A 23,678-nucleotide genomic window follows, 5' to 3' on the forward strand; every position below is an offset into this window, starting at 1 on the left:
ATAAAGGATCTGTTTGAAAAATTTCAACGGACTGGGAATGTGATGGATGAACGTGCTGGAAAGGTAGGGCGACCGCGTATGGCAACCACAGAGGGCAACGCGCAGCTATTGCAGCAGGTGATCCGACAGCAGCCTCAGGTTTCCGTTCGCCGTGTTGCAGCTGCGGTCCAAATGACGCCAACGTCCACGTATCGTCTCATGTGCCAGAGTTTACACCTCTATCCATACAAAATTCAAACGCGGCAACCCCTCAGCGCCGCTACCATTGCTGCACGAGAGACATTCGCTAACGATATAGTGTACAGGATTGATGACGGCGATATGCATGTGGGCAGCATTTGGTTTACTGACTAAGCTTATTTTTACCTGGACGGCTTCGTTAATAAACAGAACTGGCGCATATGGGGAACCGAAAAGCCCCATGTTGCAGTCCCATCATCCCTGCATCCTCAAAAAGTACTGGTCTGGGCCGCCATTTCTTCCAAAGGAATCATTGGCCCATTTTTCAGATCCGAAACGATTACTGCATCACGCTATCTGGACATTCTTCGTGAATTTGTGGCGGTACAAACTGCCTTAGACAACACTGCGAACACCTCGTGGTTTATGCAAGATGGTGCCCGGCCGACGTCTTTAATTTCCTGAATGAATATTTCTATGATCATGTGATTGCTTTGGGCTATCCGAAACATACAGGAGGCGGTGTGGATTGGCCTCCCTATTCGCCAGACATGAACCCCTGTGACTTCTTTCTGTGGGGACACTTGAAAGACTTGGATTTCTCTCGCTGCCCCTTGGGTTTCCCTGGCTGGAAGGACTTCACTGATTCAGTCTCTGAGATGGAGGATGAGTGTGAAGCCCTGTGATCAGCTGCTTTTGGGCTCTTCAGCCACTGGTGGGTGTTATCTTTCCCACTAGCAGAAACCTGGGAATGTAGTGACCCAAGGGACCCTTTCCTAGCGACAGGAGTCGAAGAAGACTTACACTTCTCCGACCAGAAGTGGGGACTGATATCCCTGATGGTTGGGAGGCTGTTGCTCCAGAAGTAGGTGGTGCAGGAGCAACAGAGAGGGAAGACCCCCCCCCCACCACCACCACCACCACCACCACCAAGAGGGGAGGTGTAGTCTTCTGGCTCTGAGAGGTGACTGGGCTTGGCGGAGCTGATGGGGCTAGAACAGTTGTAGCGGCAGCGTAAGACAATGTCATACATACAGGATGTAGGCGTTCAAATTTCCTCTTAGCCTCAGGGTAGGTCAGTCTGTCCACGGTATTGTGCTCCATGATTTTCCTTTCTTTCTGGAGAATCCTGCAGTCACGCGAGCAATGAGAATGATGCTCTCTGTAGTTGACACAGATGGGAAGCAGGGCACATGGAGTATTGGGATGTGATGGGCGTTCACAATCTCTACATGTGATGCTGGAAGTACAGCGGGAAGATATATGGCCGAACTTCCAGCAGTTAAAGCACCACATTGGGGGAGGGATATACGACATTACATCACAGTGGTAGACCATCACCTTGACATTCTCGGGTAATGTATCACTCTCGAAGGATAAAATGAAGGCACCCGTTGTAACCGCAACAGGAAACGTCGTGGGGTTGCTGCTAACAAAAATGCGGTGGGACCGAATGGGAGCGGCCCGTGAACAAACAAGACGGACGAACAGGAATGGAAGGATAAGCGCGACGACGGACAAGACACCAAGATCAACAACAAAGTATTAAGCAACAGGGTCACAAGAGATAAACAACATAGTTCATGTTCTGTAATGAGTTTATAATGTTCAGGTGAATGAGAGCGGAGAAAACACTACTGAATCTGCAATTTGAGCAAGCTACAGGATCGCTCACGTCATTGCGATGAGTGACAAGTCGTTTTCGGTGGAACCACTCGTAAAATCGTGCATGGTAGCAGTTGCAGAATGTTTGTTTCCAAGGGAGGTGCAGGCAATTGAAGGTGTTTGCCTGAGTTTGCCTGTAGAAGCAAACAATGTCTCGTCAAATCCTGGCAGCGGATTTAGAGACACAGCTCAGGATAAAAGCGGAGAGCTTTGTTGCATTTTAGCTAGCGCTTGGCGAAAGCACTGACATATCGGACTCTGCTCAGCTGGCAGTGTTTGTGCGTGGTGTCGACATGGAACTGCAAGTAACTGAAGAACTCTTGGATGTGGTACCCCTCGATTACACCACAACAGGACGTGACAGTTTTGAAGCTGTTTGTGAATCAGTTGGTTGGTTGGTTGGTTGGGTGTGGGATTGAAGGGACCAGACTGCTAAGGTCATCGGTCCCTTGTTCCACGATAAAATCACACGAAATAAAAACTGTCAGTCGTTAAAAACGGAGAACTGAGACAAGGGACGACACAATACAAGAAAGACAGACAAAGACCAGACAAACGGAACTAAAATCACACCGAGTGTGAAGGTGGTTGGCCGACCATGAAAATAAGGAAAAGCCAACCACCAAATGACATTAAAACCCACAGTTTAAAACCACAGGCCAAAGGCCCAAGTCAATAAAGGAAATAAAAGGACAAACACTCAAATCATATGATAAAAACCCCCTGCCCGAATAAAACTCAACACGAGGTCCGCCATAGCAACGTCATCACATAAAAGGGCAGGGAGGGTAGCAGGCAGCGCAAACGTCTGCCTGAGTCCTGTTAAAAGCGGGCAGTCCACCAAAATGTGGACCACCGTCAGAGCTGCCCCGCAGCGACATAGCGGTGGGTCCTCCCAGCGCAACAAATGGCCGTGCGTCAGCCACGTGTGGCCAATGCGCAGCCGGCAGAGAATGACAGAGTCCTTCCGAGAGGCCCGCATGGAGGAGCGCCACACACCCGTCGTCTCCTTCACCGCCCGAAGTTTGTTGGGCGTGGGCAGGGTGCGCCACTCGTCACCCCAGGCACCAAGCACTTTCTGGCGCAAAAGCGACAGGAGATCACACTCCATAAGGCCGAGTTCCAGAGCCGGTGAACTCACTGCCTGTTTAGCCAGCGTGTCAACCCGCTCATTGCCCGGGATGCCAACATGACCTGGGGTCCAAACAAAGACCACGGAGCGGCCGCAACAGGCAAGAGCATGGAGCGACTCGTGGATGGCCATCACCAGACGGGAACGAGGAAAGCACTGGTCAAGAGCTCGTAAACCACTCAGGGAGTCACTACAGATGACAAAGGACTCACCTGAGCGGGAGCGGGTATACTCTAGGGCGCGATAGATGGCAACCAACTCGGCTGTGTATACACTGTTCCCGGGTGTCAGCGACCGTAGCTCACAATGATCCTCTAGAGTAAGAGCGTAACCAGTGCGACCAGAGACCATCGAACCGTCGGTATAGGCCACGGCAGATCCGGGAAACTCGGCAAGGAGAGAAACAAAGCGAGGCGAAGGTCCGGAGGAGGGACCGAGTCTTTCGGACCCTGTGCCAAATCCAGCCGAATGCATGGTCGGCGCACACACCAAGGGGGCAGACGGAGATTGGCCCGGAAAACAGGCGGGAGAGGAAAAAACTCAATCCCACACAGTAGAGCCTGGATGCGAACCGCGATCGTACACCCTGACCGGGGCCGCCTGTCTGGAAGATGGGCGATCGAGTGCGGGAACAGGAGACGGTAGTTGGGATGCCCTGGCAAGCTACAAACGTGGGCAGCATAAGCGGCCAGAAGTCGATCGCGCGGGATCCGCAATGGAGGAACACCAGCCTCCACAAGTAAGCTGTCAACACGGCTTGTCCGAAATGCTCCTGTGGCGAGGCGGATCCCGCAGTGATGGATGGGATCCAGCAATTGCAACGCTGATGGCGATGCCGAACCATAAGCCACACACCCATAATCAAGGCGGGACTGGAGCAGCGCTTGATACAGCCGGAGAAGGGTGGACCGATCGGCACCCCATCCGGTGTGGCTAAGGCAACGGAGAGTGTTTAAATGCCGCCAGCATGTTTTTTTAAGCTGCCTAATATGAGGCAGCCAAGTCAACCGGGCATCAAATACCAGTCCCAAGAACCGATGCGTCTCTACCACAGCAAGAGGTTCACCGTCAAGGTAAAGGCGTGGCTCAGGGTGAACCGTGCGACGCCGGCAGAAATGCATAACGCAGGTCTTAGCGGCCGAAAACTGGAAGCCGTGCACTACAGCCCACGACTGCGCCTTGTGGATAGCGCCCTGCAGCTGGCACTCAGCAACTGCAATGCCAGCGGAGCTGTAGTAGAGGCAGAAGTCGTCTGCATACAACGAAGCTGCGACGGACGATCCCACCGCCTCAGCGAGCCCATTGATCGCAATTAAAAACAGGGAGACACTGAGGACAGACCCCTGTGGGACCCCGTTCTCCTGGACCCGGGAGGAACTATGGGACGCAGCAACTTGCACGCGGAAGGAACGAGACGACAGAAAATTCTGAATAAAAATCGGGAGCGGGCCGGCCCCTAAGACCCCACCCATGAAGTGTGGCCAGGATGTGATATCGCCAAGTCGTATCGTACGCCTTCCGCATGTCGAAGAAGATGGCAACCAGATGTTGGCGGCGTGCAAAGGCTGTACGGACGGCAGACTCTAAGGAGACCAGATTATCGACGGCAGAGCGGCCTTTACGGAACCCACCCTGAGACGGAGCCAGAAGGCCTCGAGACTCGAGGAGCCAACTCAACCTCCGGCTCACCATACGTTCTAGCAACTTGCAAAGAACGTTGGTGAGGCTTATGGGGCAGTAGCTGTCCACCTCCAGCGGGTTCTTGCCAGGTTTCAACACGGGGAGGGCGATGCTTTCTCGCCATTGAGACGGGAACACACCCTCAACCCAGATGCGGTTGAAAACATCTAGGAGGCGTCGCTGGCAATTCACAGAGAGGTGTTTCAGCATCTGGCTGTGGATGCGGTCTGGCCCAGGAGCCGTATCAGGGCAAGCAGATAGGGCACTCTGGAATTCCCAGTCGCTGAAAGGAGCATTGTACGACTCCGCGTGGCGCGTGTGAAAGGAAAGCCTCCAACTTTCCAACCGCTCTTTCCGGGAGCGGAAGGCCAGTGGGTAATTCGTAGATGCGGAACACTGAGCAAAATGCGCTGCTAACCGGTCCGCAATCATGTCGGAGTCAGTACACACCACTCCATTCAGCGAAAGCCCAGGGACAGAGACAGGCGGCCGATAGCCATGGAGTCGCCTAATCTTAGCCCAAACCTGCGATGCAGAGGTACGGACGCCAATGGTGGAAACATACCGTTCCCAGCACTCCTGCTTCTGTTGGCGAATAAGGCATCGGGCACGGGCACGGGCACGGAGCTGTTTAAAAACGATGAGGTTCTCCAAGGACGGGTGCCGCTTATGGCGTTGAAGAGCCCGCCGGCGATCTCTAATCGCCTCTGCGATCTCGGGCACCCACCAAGGCACAGTCCTCCGCCGAGGGGACCAGGATGAACAGGGAATTGCAGATGCCGCCGCAGAAACGATGCCGGTGGTGACCGACTGAACCACCGCATCAATGGTGTCAGGGGAAGGAGGTGCGATAGTGGCGAGAGAGGAGAACAAGCCCCAATCAGCCTTATTCAGAGCCCATCTGGAGGGGCGTTCAGAAGAGTGACGCTGTGGTAGCGACAGAAAGATGGGGAAATGGTCACTACCACATAAGTCGTCATGGACACTCCAGTGGATGGATGGTGAAAGTCCGCGGCTGCAGATAGAAAGGTCGATGGCCGAAAATGTGACATGGACGACGCTGAAATGTGTCGGCTCTCCCGTGTTTAAGAGGCAGAGGTCAAGCTGCGAGAGAAGAGTCTCGACATCTCTACCCCAGCCAGTAATCGCGGCGCTACCCCACAGGGGGTTATGGGCGTTAAAGTCGCCCAGTAACACAAAAGGAGGAGGCAGTTGTGCTATCAATGCAGCCAACACATGACGCGAGACATCACCATCTGGCGGAAGATACAAACTGCAGACAGTAATAGGCTGAGGCGTCCACATCCTTACAGCGACAGCCTCTAAAGGTGTATGAAGAGGTACACATTCGCTGTAGACAGAGTTAAGGATGTAGACGCAGACTCCACCAGATACCCTCTCATAAGCTGCCCGGTTCTTGTAATAACCCCGATACCCACGTAGGGCAGGGGTCCGCATTGCCGGAAACCAAGTTTCCTGTAGGGCAATGCAGAGGAAAGGGTGACTGCTGATGAGTTGGCGAAGCTCAGCAAGGTGGTGGAAAAAAGCGCTGCAGTTCCACTGGAGTATCGCTTTGTCCATGTCCGAAAAAGGCGTGAAGGGGCCGAGGAGGCAGATCACGCCACTAGGTCACCTGCTGCCACCGATGGAGGACCAGTACAATCTGCTTCCATGGTGTCTGAGGGTCCGGCGAGATCCAGGTCCTCAGCGGACGCCCAGATCTCCACCTTATCCTCGGACGCAGAGCCTGTAGGGAGCAGTGGGGTGGATGCCACCGCGTGGTCCTTGGCCTTAGAGGTCTTCTTCTTCGTCTTGTCTCTCTGGTCCTTGGGTTTCATTGGCTGGGAGGGCTCCAGCGAGTCAGTCTCCGGGACGGAGGAGGAGCGGGAAGCCCTGCGACCTGCCACTGGTCTGCTTTTCTTCCATTGGCTGACGTCACCCTTCCCAGAGGCGGAAACCTGGGAAGGAAGGGACCCAAGGGACCCTTTCCGTGCTATTCGAGCTGGGGAAGTTTGAGGCTTCCCCAGCTTAGAAGTGGGGACTGATGTCCCCGATGGTTGGGGGGGTTGCTGCTCCTGAGGCAGGTAGTGCAGGAGCAGCAGGGAGTGAAGTGCCCCCCACCATCAAGGGGACAGGTGTAGCATTCCGGCTCTGAGAGGTGGCAGTCTGAGGGAGAGCTAATGGGGCCATAACAATAGTAGACGCGGCGTAAGAGGCAGTCATTCGAACAGGATGGAGGCGTTCGAACTTCTGCCTGGCCTCAGTGTATGTCAGGCGGTCCAGGGTCTTATACTCCATGATCTTGCGCTCTTTCTGGAAGATCCTGCAGTCCGGCGAGCAAGGCGAGTGGTGCTCTCCGCAGTTTACACAGATGGGAGGCGGAGCACATGGAGTATCGGGATGTGATGGGCGTCCACAATCTCGACATGTGAGGCTGGAAGTACAGCGGGAAGACATATGCCCGAACTTCCAGCACTTAAAGCACCGCATCGGGGGAGGGATATATGGCTTGACGTCACAACGATAGACCATCACCTTGACCTTCTCAGGTAAAGTATCACCCTCGAAGGCCAAGATGAAGGCAGCGGTGGCAACCTGCTTATCCCTTGGACCACGATGTACACGCCGGACGAAGTGAACACCTCGCCGCTCTAAATTGGCGCGAAGCTTGTCATCGGACTGCAATAGAAGGTCCCTATGGAATATTATGCCCTGGACCATATTAAGACTCTTATGGGGCGTGATTGTAACCGGAACATCCCCCAGCTTGTTACAATCGAGCAACCGGCGGGACCGGGCAGAGGACGCCGATTTGATCAAAACCAAGCCCGAGCGCATTTTGGACAAGCCCTCCACCTCCCCGAACTTGTCCTCTAAGTGCTCGACGAAGAACTGAGGCTTCATGGATGTAAAGGGTTCACCATCAGCTCTCGTACACACCAGGTAGCGGGGCGAGTATGGTGCGCTGGCATCCTTAGTCTTTCGTTCCTCCCATGGTGTAGCCAGGGAGGGGAATGATTTGGGGTCATATGTAGTTGCGTTGTATTGAGCCCTGAAACGCTTAGAGACTGCTGGCGGCTGGCCGCCAGCAAGAGATGATGTACCACGCTTCATTGCGGGTCATCCGCCCTGATGCCACCTACTCCGACCAAGGGCCCTCCCCACGGGCGCCACCCAGCCTCAGCAACGACCATCTGGCAGGATGGTCATTGCCGGGAGTCCCAATGCCCCAAGGAGATAGGCATCTACTCCTTGGCATATGTGGGGAGTTAACGGCGCTGGCATCAGCAGAGCGATCCCTGTGTAGTCAGGGGGCTACAACCAACAGGGTACATGGCGGCCCCACCACAACGGACTGGTTACCGTGCTGGATTTCAGGTGATATAGTCCAATATCGTCATTGGCGCATAAAGCGACACAGCATAGCAGACTGCAATAAACTGCACCCAAGAACAAATCCACGCCCAAGAGATGGTAGGTGAGCGGGACTGCTAAGCGATGACGACAAACCTGGCTAGAGATGGTAATGCATGATGGACACATCGCTCCTTGTAAGGCGCCCTTCCCCAATCGGCTCGCTCTTCGGAAAATTTAGAAGGATGGAGGTCAAACCCGTTAGGGGACCATCTCACAAGGCCAAAACGTTTGAGACTCCTTTTAGTCGCCTCTTACGACAGGCAGGAATACCGTGGGCCTATTCTTACCCCCGAACCCACAGGGGGTTGTGAATCAGTGCCGTGGGATAAGTTCCATTCTGTAGCGACAGACGCTGCACCGCAAATGATTGGGTGTCACCAAGGTTTTGCTTCTCGTTTGAAAAATAAACTCAGGGACGAATTCGGGAAAGACATTTTGACTCTTCATTGTTTTGTTCGTCAAGAGGCACTGTGTGCTGAAACAGTAGAGCTAGGGGGCCTAATGAAAGGTGATGTGAAATGTGTGAATTTTGTGTGGCGTCACGGTATGAATCATCGCCAATTCAAAGGATTCCTGAAAGATATGGAAGCGGAATATGGGGATATACCTTACCACCAGTTCGTTGGCTGAGTTGGGGAAAAGTTCTTGATGTTTTCTTTGATATTCGTGAGGAAATATCCCTTTTTCTCAAAATGAAAGGGGAAGAAATGCATTGTCTGAAAGATAGAAAATGGAAATCAGACCTGGCGTTCCTAGCTGACATAACTATGCATCTGAATAATTTAAATCTGTCATTGCAGGGCAAAGGGCAGCTAATCATTGACACGCATGACCAGTTCAAAGCATTCATGGAAAAGTTACGTTTATTTGAGAGGCAGATGAGTAATGGACATTTAACATTCTTCAATCGTCTTGCTTCTTTTAAACTACCTGAAGATACTAATTCGGCGATTACCAAGCGAAGTTAAAGCAGCTCATCACGTCGTTTGAAACAGGATTCCGAGACCTCACTAGTTTGGAAATGGAACTTACGGTGTTCAGCACTCCTTTTTCAGTTTCCCCCGATGTCTTGCCATCGTAACTTCAATTGGAGGTTATTGATTTGCAAAATTCAACTTTGTTGAAAGAGAGGTACTACAAAACGTTGGATTTGTCATGATGGTATCATTCATTACAGCAAAAGACACTTCTCAAGCTTCACAACAATGCCGCTCAGATCATCTGCATGTTGGGATCTATGTATTGTTGCGAGCAGCTTTTCTCAGCAATCAAAAGAGTAAAAAGTAAGGAACGATCGTTTCTTCAGGATGCAACAATGAAGGCCATCCTCCGCATTAACGCTGCGACTACTTTGACGCCAGATATTTCCGATCTTGTAATGAAAAGAAAATGTCAAGCTAAAGAGGCCCAATAAATTTGTAAAACGGTTGTTCCTTATTTATTTCCTGAACATCGTATTTCCTGGTGTAGCATGTCTTAGCAGGCAAGAACTTGTAAGACGCAGCTGGCACATCAAAACGCTTGCCTTGCCGCCTGCCTCAGCCAGCCGTGCCACGTGCCGGCTCACTTGAATGGTCACACCAAGCGACACGACTCCCTGGAGCAGGGAGCGCTCCGCGGCTCACAACGGAGCCTGCTTCATATACTCCTTCCACCTTCCGCAGTATCGTATTTCCCAATTCATCTTCATCTACATCCTCTTCCATTTCCATAATATTGTCCTCAAGAACATCGGCCTTGTATAGACCCTCTATGTACTCCTTCAAACTTTCTGCTTTCCCTTCTTTGCTTAGAACTGGTTTCCCATCTGAGCTCTTGATATTCATACAAGTCATTCTCTTTTCTCCAAAGGTCTCTTTAATTTTCCTGTAGGCAGTATCTATCTTACTCCTAGTGAGATAAACCTCTACATCCTTACATTTGTCCTCTAGCCATTCCTGCTTAGCAGTTTTGCACTTCCTGTAGATCTCATTTTTGAGACGTTTGTATTCCTTTTTGCCTGCTTCATTTACTGCATTTTTATATTTTTTCCTTTCATCAATTAAATTCAATATTTCTTCTATTACCCAAGGATTTCTACTTTAGCCCTCGTCTTTTTACCTACTTGATCCTCTGCTGCCTTCACTGCTTCATCCCTCAAAGCTACCCATTCTTCTTCTACTGTATTTCTTTCCCCCATTCTTGTCAATTGTTCCCTTATGCTCTCCCTGTAACTCTGCAAAACCTCTGGTTTAGTCAGTTTATCCAGATCCCATCTGCTTAAATTCCCACCTTTTTGCAGTTTCTTCAGTTTTAATCTACACTTCATAACCAATAGAAATGTCTTACAATTTAAAACCTGGTTCCTAAATCTCTGTCTTACCATTATATAATCTATCTGAAACCTGACAGTATCTCCAGGCTTCTTCCATGTATGCAACCTTCTTTTATGATTCTTTAACCAAGTGTTAGCTATGATTAAGTTGTGCTCTGTGCAAAATTCCACCAGGCGGCTTCCTTTTTCATTTCTTACCCCAATCCATATTCACCTGCTACGTTTCCTTCTCTCCCTTTTCCTACTACCGAATTCCAGTCATCCATGACTATTAAATTTTCATCTCCCTTCACTATCTGAATCATTTCTTTTATTTCATCATACATTTCTTCAATTTCTTCGTCATCTGCAGAGCTAGTTGGCATATAGACTCGCACTACTGTCGTAGGCGTGGGCTTAGTGTCTATCTTGGCCACAACAATGCGTTCGCTGTGCTGTTTGTAGTAGCTTACACGCATTCCTATTGTTTTATTCATTATTAAACCTACTCCTGTATTACCCCTATTTGATTTTGTATTTATAACCCTGTATTCACCTGACCAAAAGTCTTGTTCGTCCTGCCACCGAACTTCACTAATTCCCACTATATCTAACTTTAACCTATCCATTTCCCTTTTTAAATTTTCTAACCTACCTGCCCAATTAAGGGATCTGACATTCCACGCTCCGATCCATAGAACGCCAGTTTTCTCTCTCCTGATAACGACGTTCTGAGTAGTCCCCGCCCGGAGATCCAAACGGGGGACTATTTTACCTCCGGAATATTTTACCCAAGAGGACACCATCATCATTTATCCATACAGTAAAGCTGCATGCCCTCGGGAAAAATTACGGCCGTAGTTTCCCCTTGATTTCAGTCGTTCGCAGACCAGCACAGTTGGTTAGTGTTACAAGGCCAGATCAGTCAATCATCCAGACTGTTGCCCCTGCAACTACTGAAAAGGCTGCTGCCCCTCTTCAGGAACCATACGTTTGTCTGTCAATAATAGAAACAAAGTACTTGTTTAAGACGTTTGCAACACAACAGGCACTTGTTCCCATTATCTTATTTATTTTTATAGCTATCTGCTCCTCCTCCTTTTTGTACCCATCTGTCTCTGGCTTCACTATATCCCACTGAGTTTTTATTTTGTTGCTGAGCGCTATTATCTTTTTCTCATAATAAAGCTTCTTAGATTTCTGGATTATTGCTTCAATATTTTGCAGTATTCTCTGTAATTAATTGCAATGCTAACATCAGTGTTGTTCCTAGATAGTACATACAATCTCTTTTTTGTCCCACATGATATCTTTATTCTGTGTGTAATACATGGTTTATTTTTAAACTTCCATTTGATTTGCGTTACCTTTAGGGAAAAATAATTTTCAAATGAGGAAGCAACTTTATTAATGAATGCTTTGTATTTTTCATTTGAGTCAGAAATATAGTAAAACATCTGATCAGTCCATGTTTTTGAGTAATCTCAATTTTTGACCAATTTATTACCCTCCTGTACTCAGATTTACTAGATTTCAGGTTCTCATCTTTGTCTATTGCTAAAGCACAATGCTCAGCTACAATGTGATAGCCACAGTGGTTGATGTTATAGGTTTATGGAAGCATCAGAGAATAGATGTGTAATGTGGCATGTTGGAGGGGGGGGGGGGGGGGGAGAGAGATACTTGGGGTGAGAAAAGAGGTGGAATTGACCTAGAGATTTGAGTAGAGATTGTGGTTAAGGCTGGAATCTGGGATGGGATTATTATGGCAGGAATTACAGATGGATGGGTTAGAAAGCTGGGTTCATCACAACAATGGTGGACCCTCTGTCTGTATGAAAGATGTTAAATTCATACATGTTTTGCGGTAGTAGATGGCTCTTCATTCAAGTGGAGAGAGATTTGTGTTCTTGTAAGGGACTTAGGAAAGTCTGGTTAGAGGAAAGATATTCTTGAAAGATAACCAGGGGTGGTTGGGAGGATGGGTCAGGCATGAACAGAGGTACGAGCTGGGACTGGGAAAATTCTGTGGTGACTTATGGGCGGCTTTGGTCACAAGGACTGTTTGCAGAAAAAAGTGTTTTTACCATAGAAGGCAGGTGAAGAGTAACAGGTGTCTGATCAGTTTGCAGCACCACTGAATTTGACTGTGCAGCTGTAGATCAGACCTTTTAATATAACAAACCAGATTTTGGACAGAGGTCACTTGGCAATACGATAGATATTGTTAAAATTGTGTCACAAGTTGGACGACAGTAAACAGGAAAACATTTGAAGGTGGTGTTTAGGTTGCTCTTCCAGTTGGTGGAGAGAAAAAACTTCAGTTTGCACTTTGGGATGCAGGAAAGTGGAAATGCCCAATACAAATGTCTTATGGAGGGAACAGAGGTGGTCCAAAGAGGTCTGCAATGGAGATTCGTTTTCCCTACAATCGAGCAAGACACTAAGAATCTTTACAAGTCCAAATGAAAATATAAAATGTTCATTACTTTCAATTTATTCTACAAATTGGTGGCACCCCTAGTGGTCTTTCATGATGGGCTTTACTGAACAGGATGATGGAGTGTAGCTGTATTTTATTTTTGGCTAGCATAATATAGATTCCTTAAGGTTTGTTCAACTTATCCAAGAGAATCGTGACATCTAAAGCAGTGAATTTTCATATCCGTCCACTACCATAGAAAAATTACGAAGGTGATATATATTCGGCGGCCTCAAACTCCCGGTGCGATTACAGAAATTATCTAATCGGCTTTACTCGCAAACCATTCCTCGTGAGCGACAAGAGTCAAGGGAAACGATATGAAATGATGCCTTGTCATGTACTTAGTCTAACCAGAAGAGCGCACACGTGAATGATGGAAGCTTCGCCGGCGATATCTTCATCCTTTGCACAACCCTAGCAAGACAACACTTTAGCTTTCAAACATTTGGAAACCACCACCTACAAACAGTAAACAAAGTGCTGCAAGTGTCACAGCCTTATGTCATAGCAAAAATCATGCAGAAACCACGCCAAGCATTATCATTCCATAAAAACACGCACTTCTGCTGAAGGCTCTCAGAAATCATTCACGCCTTACATATCAAACAACGCCTGTCACAAAATAACATTAACTCGATAAATTAATTTTGTACTTAGTTCGCAATAAAACATACCATAACAGACAAATAAATCCTGCAAACCCTGATTTCACTTTATACTTCTTGATTTACGAAACACTATCATGCACTGATAGCGAAAGTCACTTGTCCCTTGTCAGGCAACACTAAATTTACCAAAATGTGTAGTCAAACTTCAATTTTTCTATAGAGTTACATAGCTGACTGAAATTAAGTATCACATTCAGATGAAAATACGAACATTTTTAGCTATGTAAATGGTAGATATGCAACATGTTACACAGTTCCTGTAATCTTCGGGAATTTTTAAATGTAGATGTTGCTGTGCTTGTTAGGTTTACCGCCAAAATTTGCGTGTTGTCGAAAGGCGGGATAAGCTCGAACTTGTCGTGTGGAAGAGTTATCTGTTATTGTTTCCTTTAATAAGGTATCTGAGTGTGCAATAATTATAAAATAAGGACAAATAGCCTTCAGCATGGCAGGGAAGGATTATGCCAGTGATAAAGGTATAAATAATGGAAATATGTGTGTTGTGCTTTACGTATTCATCATGCATTATTTGCTTTCTTCTATTGGTATACTTATTTTTAGAAAAGGCAAGGCAGTTTCTCGTCGAATTTGCATCAGTTGACGAGGATGGAATGAAAGATTTTAAGTACGCTCAACAACTGACAAAATTAGCTCACCGAGATCAGGTGAGAATGTGCTGTTGCAGCTGTGTATATTATATAGTATACCTCAATTTGTACATAATGTTTGATCGTCTGTTGTAGGTTGCAATGTTCATAGAACTGGACGATTTGTACGAGTTCGACTCAACATTTATGGAATCAGTTATAATGAATACTCGAAGATATGTGAACATGTTCTCTGAAGTAGTAGAAGAATTATTACCGGACTACAAAGAGCATGAGGTGGGTACAAAACAAACGTTTAATAATGATGCTACAGCTTCGCAGCTCGTAAATTACACCAATTTCTCTCGAATTGATTAAGCTAGAAAGTTTTGTGCTGATTGATTAGTAAGAGATGTTGCATTGGAAATTACTAAGTGATTTGACGAGTTAGAGTAACCAATTCTCAAAAAATCTTGTCAAGTGGTACTGGGATTCTTTTCTTGTCTGATATTCACTTTGTAAATTTTCCTACAATGTAGCAGTATTCGAAATAAATGTAGCCTAAGTGATGGTAAATAAAAAGAGATAAATATGGAAGTGGCAAATATCACACTGAGATTGTCGAATTTTCAGTATTGCATGTATGTTTATAGAAAAGACTACCACTGTGAAGTTGCCATTTAAGATTTAATGGTTTTCAGAATACAACTTTGTTAGCCATTCCAATTTCACTAGAAGCAGTTACAAAATTATCCAAGTATAATAGTAAAGATCTCTTTGCTAAGGTAGAGCTGCCATCAACCAAAGGCTGGTTTGAAGACTACAATGCCCTACCAGGCCTTGTCATATTGACGGTGGTAACGAGAGTGTTGAAACTTGCAATATTGCTGTGCGCTTATTTTTATGACAGTTGTGTTGACGTTAATATGTAATGTATCTTGAGCCTTGGAAGGTGACAGTTTGGTTGTGAAATAGTGAGGCCAACCAATTTGTCAGAACAGTATATTTTTATTCCTAGTTACAATTATGTACCTGGTAACAAGCTCTTCTATTTCATTGTTATTTAATGTTTTTAGTATGTTTGAAGAACATCCTTTTCTAAAAAGCCTTATTCCTATGGAGGTTCTCTTAGTTTCTATTGTTGTCTTATTAGCGTTTTCTCATTTTTAGTGACCTCATCCATTGCCCATTTACTGAAACTCATACCTGTCATGTTGATGTCATCAGTCTGTTGGTGATGTATTGTGCCTTTAGCTAATCTTATTGTTCTGAGGCATGACATATGTCTGCTACTGTAGGTATTCTACAAGTAAGATATTTTGAACCAGTTTTTGTGACCAAGATTTTGAAAAAATGTTCATCAGTATCAGTCACAAACTGAGGGATATAACTGGAAAGTTGCTCTGGTTTCTGAGACACTCAAGGTGTTATATTTTATTATGACATTAACACATAGTAGCAGTCTGATGAAAAGCTTGATTATCATTTTTGGATTGACCGTCGTAGATCCTAGCATAAGAGCCCCAGCTCAACCCTACAGGTCCTTCTTCATAGGAATACATTGTGTATGCCCTTTCTACTAAATTTGCATTTTGCTGATAGGAGTGACAAACTCATTGTTCAGTTCCATCATATTGTTTGTGTAAGACTCCACATGCATCAGAGATAAGTGATAACACTTTCCCAGTGGTGAGCTCCAGCCCAGCAGGGGTTGAAGTTTATTTTGATACTCAGACCTGTGGTAGACGTTGTGTTGCTGTTTGAAAATCCCACAGAGATTGATAACAGGGTAGAACTGATTCCATACAATCCCCAATATATTCATCAACTGAATAAAAACAATTTTTGTGTTGTTTTTGAACGGCACTCCATTTTATTATGAAGTATGCTGCCCTAATGCCTCACACTGACATGCCGTTTATTCATTTCCTAGCTTGTTAGGTAGCCTTACCACTAGTACGGTAGTACTGTGTATGTTTTCAGGGCTGTTTAAGGTACCGCTCTATGGAATGGATCCGCTCTTTGCTCCAGCTCAGTTGAAGCTCCTTGAGCGGCACTGTAGAACACTTGACTTTGCTTGACAGTGACGGCCAAGTGGTGCTGTGCAGAGGTGGCTTACTCTCGTTTTGTTTGAGACTGTGGTGTTGTAAATAGGAGACAGCATTTGAAATTGTTCAGTCACAAGTAAATCAATACTTGTGGTTGGCAATTAGGGATATGCATACCAAAGGAACCAAAATTCTAATTAAACATCTTGAACATTTAATGAAGATTCTTATTACAATAGTCTTACTGCCAAACAGATTTTTAAATTCAAGAAAAACTATGCCAGTAAACAAAAGGACTAAATTAATGTAAATACATACTTTGTACAAAAATTAATAGATGGCAAACTGGAAGGCAAAAACTAGGAATCTGAAAAACAAGGAAAATATGCAAAATTAAGCCATCTCATTTTTCTATTGTTGCTTTCTACAATTTACTTTTCTTTGCGTAAGAGCTTCTATGTTGGGAATGATTGATTCAGCACAGCCCTGTCTCAAAACCTGTTTCAGACAATAATCTGGTTTGGAGCATTTTGGTTGTATTTTACACAGTTTCATTAGGGAAAAGATTTGCTCACAATTATACATTGCTCCGAACAGGCTAAGTGTCCGTGCTGCATGTCTATGAAGTTCTGGGTAACGCTTCTGTCATAGATGTTTGTGAGAGTCACTTAGTCTTTCTGCTACGGTAGCTGTCTTTCAACTCTGAATTGCACTGAAGATCTGTGATTTCCATTTGGAGTGGGTGAAATACAGAATTGCTGTTCACAAAGTATGGAGCACCAAAAATTCCTAATCTGTTTCCAAGTTTGTAAAATCAGTGAATCTTGTTTCAAATTCAGTATGCAGTTTTCTTTAAAAAAATCTTTATATTCTTCAAAATGTGCAGCTGTGGCAACATCTGTTGATGCTGTCAGGTTTGGAAAGTAAGAGATGTTTCTAGCCTCCACCTGCCTTTCCCAAAGTGACAGTTTCATCTTCTATGGCTTAATCAAATCCATCTATCATCTGACATTTTTTTACACAGTTCCATGAAGTGCTCCAAAACTTCAGCATGACCGAGCCAATAAACCTCACAGTGGTAAGGTAAACTTGCATATTCACAACTAACATCGTCCAGAAACACTTTGAATAAGTCATGATTGACTCCTTTTGTTTGAACAGAAGTAGTGATGTCTCACAACCTAGCTAATTACATTATTCTGTTTTATACTTACGGAAAATGAATGTTGTTGATGAACCAGACAATTTACAGGGGTAACCAGGAGATCTTGATTCTTGATTTTTCTCTGGACACACCCTATTAATCCACTGATTTTGCCAGTCAGAGTTGGTGTACCGTCAGTAGCTATGGAAGTTAGTAATTCCGACAGCAGACATAACTTTTCCATAACCGCTTCAAGTGCATCACATGTCTTTTCGAAGTGTTGTTGTGTCCTTCAGTGGAATGAGACTTGATGTCTCCTAGTGAACTTCCAGCACTTGCTTTACTGTCCTAATGAAAATAATCAATGGAACAAGTGTTTTGTAAGTCTTATATTTTGTGCACGGTACATATTTCCTTAAGCATTTTCCAGTTAATCTCAGCCAGGCATCTGCTTTTCCTTCAGTCTTCCTTTATGTGGTTACTCCACTTTCATTTGCTCCAGATAGTTAATTGTAGGAATTTTACAGTTATGTTCCCAGTGATTTTAGACCAGTAGCATAATTGAATAGCAATGGATCTCTTTGGCCATTTTAGAACATTGTTACAGTCATTTATGTTCAGTGTCAATTGCCAGTCCCTGCACATATCATTGATGCTGTGCAGGCCTTTCTGCATTTTGCCAGTCTTCTGGCTTTGCAATTGTCATGTGGACACCAGCATTGGCTACAAAAAAAGCCTCATAGAGCTTCTGGTGTTGTATACTGGGTATTTCAGAAATAGTTTACAAACTTTGGCGGTGGGTCCCACACATCAAAACAAGAACAAAAAAAGTCCCTGTAAACATATGTCCAAAAATCCTTCATTTTTCAGATTATTAAGGAAAGTTAAATTGAATGGCTTTGAAGTACAACCCAACAACTTCCTTTACCTATGCTTCCATTTGAATTTTATACCTAGATGGTGTTGTGCTACCAGGGAGACTTGTTTATATTCTTAGTTTGCGTTTGTCCATTGTATCCAAATACTACAGGTAGTCTTAACTCGAAGACCTCCCTTCAAACATCGCAGGACATACATTTTGTAAGTATGCAGCCATGCTTTTAGCTACAACCATGTTAATGGTATCGGACAAGAGCCTGCAGTGCTGGATCAAATGCAATTTCCAAACCGAAGACATTAGTCATCCGACCTTTGGTGCTCTGTATCATCACGTTGTTGAGACATGGTTCGTAGCACCACAAACTATTGACTGCAGAAAACCACATGCTGCTCGTGTGCCTGACCAGGAAGCCACAAGTGGCCCTTGCATGTGGCACCTATCCAAGTTCAGTATGGAGGATACTTCTTGAACAACCCCTCTATCCATACCATCTTCAACATGTGAAGAACCTTACGCCTACCAATGACCATGGGAGAACTTTTGCCAATCTGTTGTTTGTTTCTTTAGTTTTGTTTGTAGATGAGGCAGTGTGTGGAAGTGATGGTGTAATCGATTTCCACAACCAACACGTATGGGCTGATAGAAATCCTTATGGTGCAGCCCAGGCTAGACATCAGCATCAGTTTAAATATGTGAGTTGGAACTGCAAGTGACTTTCCCCCAGCACATTTTGCAGGTACTAACTGCATGGACTTCATTTCAAGACCTACTAGTAGATTTGTCCATGCAAATAAGAAGAAACGTGGTTTATGCATGATGCAGCTCTAACAAATTTCAGTGTCAGTGTTTGAGATGCACTGATAGAACTGCTGTGACGGATGGATAGGTAGAGGAGAAACAGTTCCTTCGCCCATACACTCCCTTTACCTCAGTCATTGGAATTATGTCTAGGGCCACCTTAAACAGGTGGTCTAGGCAGCAGACCACACAGATACAGAAATTCTTCGTCGACATGTCATGGAAGCTTGCGAAAGCTTCTAAACTGTCAGGAGGTACTTGAAAGGATGAGTCAGTCCATGATTCGATGCGTATATGCGTGTTTAGAAGGTAGACAAGTGCATTTTGAGCATTTGTTATGAGTTTTCGTGTTGATGAACTCTAGTTACCTGAATTGTGGACTTTCAACAACAACTCAAAAATGAATTGTTTTTTTACATGTTTATATTAACTTTTTTGTTGTTTTGGTGTAAGGAACCTGTCCCCAAAGTTTGTAAAAGTATTTTTGAGATGCCTGTATATTGTAATCAGAAATAGTCCTATAATACATCTTAGGGTATTCCAGAAATTTCCTTTACACCTGTCTATTTCATCCCGTTAACAATAATGTGTTGAATTCTGTTTCTTAGGAACTCTTGAATCAAGTCATAAATCTGTCCGATACTCAATAAGCTCATATTTTGTTCACTGAACAACAGTGCAGACCTGTCGGAAAGCCTTCCAGAAGGCAAGGAACTCATTATCAACTAGTGCTTTATAGAGGAACAGATGAAGCTGTGTTTCCCAACATCTCCATTTATAGAATCCATAATGGCTTTTACAGAGGAGATTTTTTAATTTTTCATAAACATAGTAAAGTGTGGGCACATAACACGTTCCATAATTCCACAACAAATTGACATCATCAATAAAAAGTATAGCAGTCACCAAGCCGAAGATTGTTTTGGACACCACACTGCTTTACAGTTAGAGGGGGTTTGTCGTTGCCTTACCTCCAACCTTTGTACTTGCTTACCCAGCCAGTTGTAGGAGGACTGACAGTTTAACATGGATTCCGAACCATAGAACAACTTCGCATTTTTCAAATCAACATACATTGCCTGAGGTGGTAAGTGAGAGATAAAATTCCTAGGATTGACACTGAATTAAACCCAAGACCTTTGGACTTGTAGTCTGACACTGAGTCACACAATGGCAGCAACATAGGCCTATAATTATGGGAATGAGATCAATGGCCCTTCTAAAAAGTGGGAATGGTGTGCTTTTTTCCTAATTGCTTGCCTCTCTTCCAGTGACCCATGATGTACTACTGCTAGCAAATTCTTTCATGTAATCTCAACCTCATGAGTCTCTAATGTTGTCCAGATTAATAAGCATTTTCAGTCGATTTTCTTTTCCACGGCCACGCATCTCAGTATCCTCCATTTCGACATTGGCACAATGATTGAAAGGAGAAACTACATCATATTCTTACAGTGTGAAACAATTTCAGAATACTGAATTCAGTATTTTGGAGTTCTCTCTACAGTCTTCTGTTTTTGTGTCATTATGGTGCCTGAGCAACTGCATAGATGATTTTGATCTGCTTACTGATTTTATGTAAGCCCAAAACTTCTTAGATTTTTAGTCAGATCAGTTTGCAAAATTTTTACTTTGTAATTCATTGAATGCTTCTCACATTGCTTTTCTGATTCTCAGTTTGGTTTCAGTCAGCTTTTGCTTGTGAACTTGACTTTGACTTCACTTCAATCTATGGTGAAGCTATCCTTGCTTCCATGACAACTTTGTGACAGCTATTGTACCGCAGTTGGCTATAGCCCCTCTCATAAACTTGCCCTGCAAATAGTTGTGAAAGGTATATTATGCATTGCTTGTGAATTTTGTTCTGTTTTGCTTCACATCTTCGTCCTTCACAGATGAATATTTTATATTGGCTACTCAGACAGTTAGCAGTTTGTTTGTCATCATATAAAGCAATTTTGTGATAAGGAATTCAAAACAATCTCGGATGACTGCCTGTCCCTGGCACCAGTTATAATTGCATTTCACTCTCATTGAATAGCTGGCATATAGAAATTTCCCCTTATCACAATAGCATATTTGAAAACTTAACAATATTCTCCGAGGTCTCTCTAGAGTACTCTGCCACTACAACTCGTGAGGCATTTTGTCTATAAAAGCATCAAATCATCCTGTTTGATCCACCTTTGATTCCCCCATATACCGTGTTCTGTAAATGCCTTCAAAAACAACTTAAGGAATATGGAACAAATCAAGGTTTGCATTAACAAAAGACTAAGAAATAATAGTATCGTAATCTTCATAATGAATTAATTCATGCTTTTGTAAATTTGAGTAAATCAATAACAAAGCTGATATTTTCAAAAATGCTGCTGCTTCCTATTTTTTGCTGTATAACTGTCGTTTATCTAATAGTAGTACCTGTGGCTGTCAGTGACTTTTATTAACAAGCTTTGCCTGTGTACCACATTTTGGCAGTCATTTTTTGTTCCTCATATTACAATGTAATAGTGTTAAGAGATTTAAAAAATTTACAGTGTTTTTTTTTTTAATTAAGACATTTCCACAGTGGATCAGCAGTAAAAATAGAAGTTAGAGTAGCATTGCCTGTAGATTTTTTTATAACTTGTTCATTCATTTGTCTTTGCATGTTACTATTTAGTGGAGCACTAATATTTCCTTCCTACAGATTTTTTTTCTCCTCCTGTGTGTGAAACTTATATAGAATTTTGTTTTCTCTCTTGGTTTTTAAAGGTAACAGCCAAGGACTCATTAGATGTGTACATTGAGCATCGACAAATGTTAGAACAACGCTTACGACAAACAGGTGAACAACGGAATCCACAAAACAAGTATCCTCCTGAACTAATGAGGAGATTGTAAGTATTGGGCATTTGACTAGTTATATACCTTTCAGTGCCTTCATATGTGAAAGTTTATATTAGAGTATCAAACAGTGCCATTCTTATTGAAACAGATAAATGCTATAAGTCATTTAAGTTACAATAATAGAATTGTTACATTATATTCGGTGTTACAGTCTGTGTAAGAGGAAACTGATTCCAACAGTTTTGGCACATTGTTCTTATCTCTAAATTTCTTCCTATTGTTAGAGTACATATGGTTTCATTTTAAGCTGGTAGGATTGTACTTAAGCCCATACCAAATCAAATACTCATTCAGCAGGGGCCAAAGTTAGGTGCTGACCTTATGCTGCACTCATATTCAACAGAGGATAGATGTCACCATTTTGTCATACTTTCATACTGGAGATAACCAATGGCAGGATGACAAGGGGTATCAAATGATAAGCTTTTAATCCGGTGTTTGTCTGCCAGAAAATGAATTATTCACGTTCTGTTGATGGCCCTCCCTTTGCTCCCGGAATTTCTCGTATTGTATTTCTTTTTCCGCACCCACCTTTGCCCATGCCTGCCACTTCATTTCATTAACACTTTCAGCACTGGACAGCTAGAGAGTAGTTCAGCTGGCAGGTAACGATTTTTTTCACGGTTTTTCTGAATTTTGTTATAGCAGTTTATACCACGCAGAACTGAAGTCCGTTTATTGCATTTAAAAGAGGCTCATTTTTCTGTGAAATACTGCAAAAAAACTTAGTTACATTAGTAAACATGTTGTGTATTGAAATGAATATGGATTGTTTCCACAATGGCAATGAATTAATTTTCATCCATCGTTCCCTAAATGGCAATGAATTTAGAAGTTGTTGGTGCTAAAAATAAAACTACTTGAAAATTGAGTATATTGAACATTGTGTAGTTACGTTTACCTTAGTATGAAAGGTCCGTTAGATCTTTGCTGTAATGCCATCTTGAAAATGAATATGAAGCATGTAGCAGATGACAATCAATGCTCTTTGCACAGTGAGTGGCACTTGCCAGTAAGGAAAATGTGAACGCTGCAAAGCAAGTAACATACAACGTTGTCTGTATTCCTTTTCCATCAATTCAAGTGACAAGTGTTGCTGCCTGTGTTTCCTCATGGTAATAAAAACATCATAAAGTATCTTCGTACAGATGACAGACAGAATAAAAACATTAAAAAACTGAGACATGGCCAATGTCGTACCTATTTTGCTTGTTATTTTGGAGTGTAATCCATGCCATGCAGGAACTAAGCCACTCCTTTCCAAATATGTTAAACAACACCCAGACAGTCATCTCTGCAGTTCCTTCTCCTATCCTGTTTTTGTACTGCTAACCCACTCCACTTTGTGTGACACATGCAGTTTCCCCTGCCTTTGACCAGGTAAGCTAACTATCCTGTCTCTCACCCACCCGACCCAACTATCAGACTGCAGCACCAGAACACTGTGTGTGTGTGTGTGTGTGTGTGTGTGTGTGTGTGTGTGTGTGTGTGTTTAGGATAATTTAGGTTCAGCCCAGCAGGGCAAAAACCTTCCTTCTAGTTATCACCCCATTTCTCTCACCAGCTGTGTTTGCAAGGTGATGGAACGTGTGATTCATGCCCGGCTGGTATGAGGGCTCGAGTCTCACAATTTACTAACCGCTGCAGTGTGGATTGCGGCATTCTGCGGTTGATGATCTCATCACTGTCAATCCATGCCATGAAAGTTTACCTGCGTAAATACAAAACTGGCCTTGTTTTTCAATTTGGAGAAACCTTACAACATCTGGTGGAGTACTGCTATCCCCACACTCTCTACATATGGGGCTTCTG

At 44.2% G+C, this 23,678-nt stretch overlaps 2 protein-coding genes across 2 annotated transcripts in view; one reads left to right on the top strand and one right to left on the bottom strand.

Annotated features, from left to right (window-relative positions):
• The window catches only part of LOC126336751 (mitochondrial import inner membrane translocase subunit TIM14), a 42,846-nt gene extending 29,231 nt beyond the window's left edge, over positions 1-13,615 (bottom strand). Inside the window, exon 1 of the mRNA XM_050000754.1 lies at positions 13,527-13,615. Within this exon, the coding sequence (XP_049856711.1) occupies positions 13,527-13,529 (3 nt within the window). The 5' untranslated portion in view covers positions 13,530-13,615. The remainder of the gene's footprint in view (positions 1-13,526) is intronic.
• An 8-nt stretch (positions 13,616-13,623) lies between these two features.
• Positions 13,624-23,678, top strand: part of LOC126336750 (DNA replication licensing factor Mcm7) — a 44,811-nt gene continuing 34,756 nt past the window's right edge. Inside the window, exons 1-4 of the mRNA XM_050000752.1 lie at positions 13,624-13,996; positions 14,082-14,185; positions 14,264-14,404; positions 21,732-21,856. Coding sequence (XP_049856709.1) covers positions 13,966-13,996; positions 14,082-14,185; positions 14,264-14,404; positions 21,732-21,856 — 401 coding nt within the window. The 5' untranslated portion in view covers positions 13,624-13,965. The remainder of the gene's footprint in view (positions 13,997-14,081; positions 14,186-14,263; positions 14,405-21,731; positions 21,857-23,678) is intronic.

The sequence above is a fragment of the Schistocerca gregaria genome, chromosome 2, assembly GCF_023897955.1.
Source record: "Schistocerca gregaria isolate iqSchGreg1 chromosome 2, iqSchGreg1.2, whole genome shotgun sequence".
NCBI lineage: Eukaryota > Metazoa > Arthropoda > Insecta > Orthoptera > Acrididae > Schistocerca > Schistocerca gregaria.